This window comes from Artemia franciscana, unplaced genomic scaffold (genome assembly GCF_032884065.1).
Source record: "Artemia franciscana unplaced genomic scaffold, ASM3288406v1 PGA_scaffold_37, whole genome shotgun sequence".
Lineage (NCBI taxonomy): Eukaryota > Metazoa > Arthropoda > Branchiopoda > Anostraca > Artemiidae > Artemia > Artemia franciscana.
Window position 1 is genome coordinate 227,350 of NW_027062675.1, and position 8,444 is coordinate 235,793.

The following is an 8,444-nucleotide window of genomic DNA, read 5'->3' on the forward strand; positions in this document are numbered from 1 at the left end:
CTAAAAGCGTCAATTTCCGAAGAAAAGATTAACTAAGATTAGAAAGTTCAATTTAGCCTATTTGACAATGACAAAAACTACTAAATTTGCTATTGTTTGTTCTAGTAATATGAATCGTAGTATGGAGGCTCATCGGGTCTTAAGGTGTCAAAAGTTTTCACTTTAACCTCTGCTACTTTAAGTGTATTAACGTAAAAGGTCAAGGAACTAGGCTATATTTAGTAATAATGGCACTTTGTCATGAATGTAGAAGAATATGGTGAAATTTTGGTGCCTTAATTGTAAATAGGCAGTTCAAAACAATTTATGTAGGATGAAAGTGAATAGCTTACATCACTTGGATGCCTCCTCTTATGCTCTTGCGCAATTCAATAGGCCTATTGCTTCTGGGTCAAATTGTATCTTGAGCTCTTAAATACGCCTCAAAGGTATCTGTTTTTGTTACCACCCAAAAAAGTTATCAACACTAGCAAAGGTTTTGAAAATTGTTAAAAAAAAAATAGGCTACCATTAGCTTATAAATGTAGCCTTCTATTTAAAAGTAATATGCTCAAAAGGCACCTATTTATTGCAAAATAATTTAATAAGTAATTCTGACCTAAAATGTTTTTATAGTGTTTTAGGCCTATTTAATGTGTATTTTCTCTGCAATAAACATTGCCATCATGCAACAATAATACTGAATATTTGTTTAACCCAGTTTAACATAGCCTACAAAGGATAAATGATGCATCAGAAGATAATAAACAACAAAAGGAGACATATATTTAGTTCTATAGAGCCATAAAGGGGGGAGGGGTGATGATGATATAGCCTAGCCTATATTATCAGAGCCTGTTTTTATACTTAGCCTAGGGCTATCCATACCCATCAAACAGTATGACACAGGTTGTGTAATTTAACATTTTGATGACCTATGCCTTTCAGAACCTGTTTCAACCATGCTATTCTGACATTCTTAATTTGAAGTACCTTTGTCCAACATGCTTAGAACTTTGAAGATTAAAATACTTTAAACTTTGGCTGGGATAAAAGTAAAGTAGGCTACCTAAAAGAATTATCAAATTTGCTTCATATGTCTAAAAATCAAACTCAGAATAGCATCTGTTTAAGTGAAAAGAAGTAACAGGAAGTAGGTGTTAATTTAGGGTCCATTTAAGGGCTTTAAATTGAATTTGCAACTAAAATAATTAATAAATATAGGAATTGTATTAAAAGGCATTAATTAGAGTGTTCCTTTTCAAGTAATAGGATTGTCTCCAAAATTATACAGGTCCATTGTCTATCTAAATTTTAAAACACAATGTTTTATTGTAGTATATGTCTATTTAGCAAGTTTTTGTTCTGTTTCTTCAGCTCTAGGTTTTGAAAATAAATTTTTATGATTTTTGGATAACAAAAAGATTGATTAAATAGACAGCTTTGCTTAACTTGGTAGTATTAATTGTAAAGCCTATTAATACCTTGGCCAAGGCAAGATATTTTCTATATTTGTTACAACAGTTAGGATGCAAATTGTGCCATTATTGTAAATCTTAGAAGGTATAACCATAAGCCCTATGAAAATTGTTTTTCAGTTCTTTTTGTGTAGATTGGTATGGATTTGATAGAATACAAGGCTAACAGTAGCTCCTAAAGAGCATTGACTCTCCTTAAACTAGATGTATTCCAAACAACTATGGTTTCAATAACCACCTCTTTATAGTTCTTTTTATTCCTTGAGGTGAAAAGTGAAAATGAGAGGGATTCTAGTTTTTTAAAAAGAGATATAGCAGCAGTAAGTAATTCCTGTGTTGTCCTATTTTTGCTGGATTTGTTGTTCAATAAGAGATTAGAATATTCTCAGCCACAAGCAATTAAATCTAGCTCTAAAGACTTATATAATGAATATCTATTTACCTTTTGATTGATTTTGTAATTTGGTTTCATTGTTGCAAAAATCATACATATTTCTGGAACAGCAGATTCAAGATGTACACTTTAGATAGGTTTATGTCCGGTTTAGATATGTTATAGGTTTAGATTAGTTTGGTCTTGGAAAAAAAAATTTCAAGTTATATTTCCATTCTTAAAATTCTAATAAAAATGTAGCAACTCCTTGGTTAGAAGATAACTTTTAGGACTTATAAGTCTTATACAATTTAGTGCCATTTATAATATAAATTACTGGTATTTTTTTTTGAAGAGCCATGTATAAGCTTTGCCTAATAAGCACTTTTTTTTGCAGTAAGAAGGGTTTTAGTGTCAAATCATATGGAAGTGGAGACCGTGTGAAGATCCCTGGACCTGCAATTGACAAGCCAAATGTTTATGATTTTGGAGTCACCTATGACAAGATTTTTGCAGATTTATGTAGAAAAGACAAAGATTTGTATCCTTTGAAGCTCTTCAACTGGAAAAACACTACAACTGTAGCAAACTTACTTGACTTTTACATTATTTATAGTAGCAACATCAGATAAGGGTTGAGCAAAGCAATCCATTCTAAAAAAAAATAGCTATATCTAATGTAATGCTGAATCCTATTTCAACTATGCAATTGAAAGTAACAAGCCATAGTCTAAATTGGAATTCAATTTCTTTTTTTTTAAAGGAAAGTAATTACTTGTTAATGCAATTTGAATTGGTTCAGTTTTCCCTTAATATATTTTATGGGTATCCATTTCTCATTGTAGCACTTCTAGAGGATGCTGGGTTTTCAAATTTATTTCTATTTTCCTCTTTAGTTGTGTTTAAGATGATGTTCTAGACCATTTATTGGATTTTACTTACAATATTGAATCATGATTTTAAACAAAAATGGTACTGGATTTGGATTTACACACATCTGTTTGGTAGGAAACAAAAAAAAACATTCTGAATCTGTATGCATTGAATCTGAAATTGCATTGAGAATCACAAACATTGCAGAAATGGTGCTTCCATGTAAATTATATTTATCTTTTTTTTCTGGGGTGGGGGATAATTTTTGCCAAAATGTCATTCATTAGAACATTTGTCAAGATTTCAACATTTTTTTAAGATTCACATTAAAAAAATGCTAATAACAAAGTTACTAAAGAAACAATCAATAAATTTGCCACCTTAGCTCTTTTTTATGCTTCTCTGATATTCTATTCCTCAATTTTTTTTAAGGCTCAGAGAAAATTATATTTTGCTTTTATTGACCTACACATCCAACAAAAATTAATATCAAATTTCTTTTTTTTCTCCCTTGGCCCAAGATAGTATTTCATAACCTGAAATTACAACTTGGTCTTTCATAGACTTGAAACTTGGCAGTTTTGCTGTGCCATGCCATCTCAGGATAGCAATAGTGCATACCTAGCACTTCTATTTAATAGACATATTGTACTGTCTAAATGCTTTTAATATAATGTTACTCGTAATTTTCCCATAGTGTTAAGAAACTCCATTGCATGGGATAATTTTTCCATGGTTGTACTTATGCCAGTTTTAGTGCCTGCTAGAAATGAATTCTTGTTTACATAAGAATTCATTATTCTTTATTTAAAACAAATATACTTTTTCATATATAAGCCACATGAGAAATTATCTTATGGCAATCACAGGAAAAAACATTGGCTTTTATTTCTGCATTTTGGAATTCTCTTGTATCCTAGAATCTTCATCAAACCAACAAAAATCATTTGATCTTCTGTTGTATCTTTTTGGTCATTGAAAATGCTGCATGGAATGCTGAAGTGTAAAATCAATTTTTGAAAATGCTTTGTCTTTTTGAAGCTCATAGGGTAATTTATATACAACCCAGGCCACCATTGGATATGTCAGAATATACAACATAGGGCTCCCCAAACTTTACATGTATAATTTTGTTGCTTATAGAAGTTTGCTCATCGCCCTTTAGAAAACTCACTGTTTTATTGATACTTGTCTTCTCATCTGGCCTGGCTTTACAAAAACATATATCCTGTCTAAATTGCTGATACATTTTTTTTTTCTCTTTTTATTTTTGCTGGCTGATTGGATTTCAGTGAATTCTCTGTTACATTATCCTTCAATCTCCTCTGCTTTTTTTCATGAAGTAGATTGGTTACAATGATACTTTCTTCATTTTAGAAATTCCATCCTAAAATTGGACCACAAGTGTTGGTAATTTCTTGGTATGTCCAAAAATCAAGTAGGAAATCCTCAAAAAGCTTGCTTAGAAAATCTTGTGCCCCCTTCAGAAAATTCTCAACCCTCATGATAAATTCCTCCATGGAAAGATCCTCCCATGGAGGAATTTATCATGTGGGATGAGAATTTTATGAAGGGGGGACAGGATTTTCTAGCATTATTTAAAAAGAAAACAATGAGAAAATAAATAATTTGTTTTCACCTGGAAGGAATGAATAGCATTAAAACTTAAAATAAACATAAAATATTACGTATATAAGGGGGTTTGTCTTCTCCACAATACTTTGCTCTTTACACTAAAGTATTTTTAGTAATTTCACCTATTTATTCTATGACCTTTGGGTCATTCTTAAATATTTGGATACATAATAAAAATATACAAATATAGAAGTTTGTTATGTAAGTTAATTTGTAAGTTATGTATGTTTATTACTAACAAAAACATTCATTCAAAGCATAAAAAAATAGTTGCATTTTTAAGTAACCAAAATTTGGAGGGCAACTAAGCCTCCTCCCCTGCCCCTTTTTTTCTATCAAAATTGTCTGAACAAAAATATGAGAAAGCCATTTAGCAAAAAAAAAAAATTCAAATTTTGTTTCAATTATTCATGTGTGGTGAGCCAAAATCAAAACACGTATTAATTCAAAAATGTTCAGAAATTAAATAAAAAAAAAACAACAAGTTGTAAGGAGCAACATTAAAACTTAAAACGAACAGAAATTATTCCGTAGATGAAAGGGGTTCTCCCTCTGCAATGCCTCACTCTTTATGCTAAAGTTTTTTTTTTATTGTTTTAATAAGTAGAGTTGTGACAAGAGTAAAACTTTAGCATAAAGAGCGAGGCGTCCCTTTCATATATGGAATAATTTCTGTTCATTTTAAGTTGTAATGCCGCTTCTTACTTGCAGTTAAATAAACTTGTTCTTTTTTTTATTCAAAAGACACTAGTAATCCAACCAGCCCCTATTCTAAAAACGGTATTGATATCTGGTCCTTTTGTTACCCTTTAGGACATCCGACTGCTCTTTCTCTTTGACTGCTCAGTTTTTTTTTGTGTGTGGAAATTTCAGGGGGGGGGCTAGACCCTTTGTTTAAACCATTTCAAGAGATTTTTGTAGTTTCAATATTGTTCAATTTTTGTTAAGATTTCTGTGATAAGTTTTTTTCTATGCCCCATTGTACTTGAGTTCTTTTTTTTTTACTTTTCAAAATCTATAGTGTTTTAAAGTAGAATGTTTGGAAGTAGTGGATCCTTATCTGAATTCTAAATACTAAAATAAAATATAAAGAACTTGTACTAATCTGAGCTGGGATAAGTTGGTGATTAATCTAATAGATTTCTCCACACAAATAAAATCTTATTTTCAGGAACTTTCCCCAAATGACACTTTTTTAGGTAAGTATACTGCTTTAGCCCAGATAATCACTTTCTAGGTAAACTTTCTTTGATATTCCAAAAACACTAGTAAAGCCATGGAAATGAAGATTTTGGGGAGCAGCTAAAACTCTGAAAACCTGTGAAATTCATTGATCCAGCTTAACTATCTTAAAATACTAGAAAGCTTGTCTGGAAAGCAATGGCTTACCCTCCTTACCAACTTAAATGCAACAATAAACTGCTCTGAATTTACTGAATATAAACTAAATAATCAATCCTCTGAAAAGTAGTCTTAGCGTTTTTTACTTTTATAAGGGAAAAGGATAATGAAAATATTCTTTCCACCGAAACTAGTAGGGGTGACAAGAAAAGACATAAAGACAGAGCTATAATTTAGTAAGCCCTTAAAGAACTATTCACCAATCATAAACTTACCCAGATTCACTTCACATGAATGGAGTACAACAATACTTATTAGAGTTACTATGGGTAGATTTTTTTTTTAGGATTGACAGTTATCCAAGGGGTTTTGGTGACATGGTTTCAGCTAAGAGATACATGCCCCAGGTTTTTCTTATGGCTTGTAACTATAACTAAATTGTTAAGCAAAAGAGAAAAAAACGACGTAGTCTGTAAATTTAGATCAGGGTGAGTGTATTAGTACATGTCTTGTGAAGAGAAACTTGGTTAAAACCATTATGGATATAAAAATAGAGAAAAGAGTGTTTGAGATATCTGGGACTGAAGTCAAAATTTCAGGAAAGTTGCAGAGCTCTTGCATTGAAGTCTTGGAACTTATTCTTATAATTTTACAGACTTTGCTAGCCCATTAGGAATTTTTTTTCCAGAATGTAGCACACACACTTAACAGCAAACTTGGATCTAAAATATCCTTGCTTTGACATGTTTGGGCTTAACTCCCACATCTATTTTCTTATCTAATGGATAATTTCTCTTTTCTTTTTTTTTTTACCCTATAAATCTCAATCCATAAAATAGTTTTCTTCAAAAACGTTGGCTTGTGTGCTTTAATTATTATTATGTTGGCAAAAAAAGAAGCATGAAGGTCCATCCTTTATGCCTTGTGTTTAAATATCTCAACATTTTCTTTTTGTTAAAAATGTTAGGCCCTTGTTTTGCTCTTCAATATGTCCGGAGCCCTTCCCCCCTCCAAAAAAAGTTTAAATTCCAAAGGTTCTATGGACAAATGAAACGTTAAAATTATGCATCGTCATTCAACAGGTTTTTTCCTTTCTGATTTGTTATATTTTATTTTAATTGATGGAAAAAATTAAGTTCTTTAGTCATACTTTTGGATATGGCTTCTATTACTTCTATAACTTCAGAGCTATCAGTCAGAAATAAATTGCATCAGAAAATAACTCTAAATACAAGATTTGAGTGGTAAGTCTAAACATAATGAAGCAAATGTTTTCAAATCAGTGTTAAAAGGAAAGTTATCTAAATTACAAAAGCTAGGTTGTAAAGTTTGTTTATAATCAGCAAATTTACCCAAAATCATATTTTGGAGTGATTGAGAACGTTGTCATTCTATGCATGGGTGTCAAATGAAGGTAGTTGGGGGTGGGATTCACCCTAAATTTTGGAAAAAATTTGCCCCCCCTCCTATATTTTGTGAATTAATATTAATGATCCTGTGAACTCACCATTTTGAACTGTATAAAAAAATTAAATTATTTCTTGCTTTTTTTTTACTCATTGGGGCAATAGGTTGGGCAGGTAACTGCTTACAAAATTCCAACTTTTGATTTGTTGTCGTGACAAGGTGCATCACATATGAGGGAGAGGATGGACACCCCTTCACACATTTTCAACCAGTCGGTTTTCATTACATAAATAGGAATATGGGAATATATGACATAAATCAGTAAAAGAAGGATTAGTCTTGGTCAAAAAAAAATTTGAAATAATTTTATCAGTAATATCACCCAGATCGCTGGGTTAGAAAGACCAGTCGATGAGAAAAAACTATTGTCCCCCCCCCCCTCTAAAAAAAATAGCTAATGATACCCATGGTTGTGGCTTTATTTAACCATTCAATTGATATTGATGACTTGTGCTGATGGTTGACGAGTTATGCTGGTAAAAACAAAAACTGGAACTTCTGATGTGCTTTGTTTGCCTTGTTGGGTTAATGTTGATGACGTTGATTGATGATCGTATAGTAAAAACTGGAAATTCTGAATTTTTTTATTTGACTCGTTTGGGTTGTTTCACATTAGCCTAAAAGATTGGAAGAGGGTGTATTTGAACAGAAATTAAAAATTCTAGTGCCCTTTTTAAGTGAACAAAAACACTGGAGGGCAACTAGCCCCCCTCCCACGCCCCCTTTTTCCAAAAGTTGTCTAATCAAAATTTTAAGGCATTCATTTTGTTCAGCCTAGCTGAAAGATCTAATAAATATGTCTTTAGTGGTAACACGACGAGAGGTAAAGAGGAAGAATTTAAAGGAAACGAAGAATTTAATAGGAGGGTTAAAATATAAAGTTTTGAATTGATTAAAGGAGAGAAAAGATTAAAGGAGCATCATGCTGCGTTTTTTATCCGTAATGCTATCTTCTAAAATTTAATTTCGGCAAAATAGGATTTCAAAGTAAATGTTTTGATTGGTGAAAGTAGATTGACTCCTCCCCTTCCCCACTCATTAGCAAATCACTTGTTTGATGAAAGTAAATATTTCTAAAATAACAATTGTTGGTGTAAATGCTGAAAGATTGTAGTAAATTCAATGTGGTTCCTATTCGGTCCCTGTAGAAGATTCATCTGTTATATTTTTGTATTGTTCAAGCTTTTTACAAAACTAAAAAAATGTACGTGTTCTTAGATTCAATACCATAGTCTCGATTGTCCTGTCAGTTCTACTTTTAATTACATAAAAAAAAACTAGTTTTTTTAACTGAAAGT

The 8,444-nt window shown here is 31.5% G+C and overlaps 1 protein-coding gene across 1 annotated transcript in view; it reads left to right on the forward strand.

Annotated features, from left to right (window-relative positions):
• The window catches only part of LOC136041759 (RNA polymerase II subunit A C-terminal domain phosphatase SSU72-like), a 38,066-nt gene continuing 29,622 nt past the window's right edge, over positions 1-8,444 (forward strand). The window contains exons 1-2 of the mRNA XM_065726518.1: positions 1-144; positions 2,228-2,371. Coding sequence (XP_065582590.1) covers positions 68-144; positions 2,228-2,371 — 221 coding nt within the window. The 5' untranslated portion in view covers positions 1-67. The remainder of the gene's footprint in view (positions 145-2,227; positions 2,372-8,444) is intronic.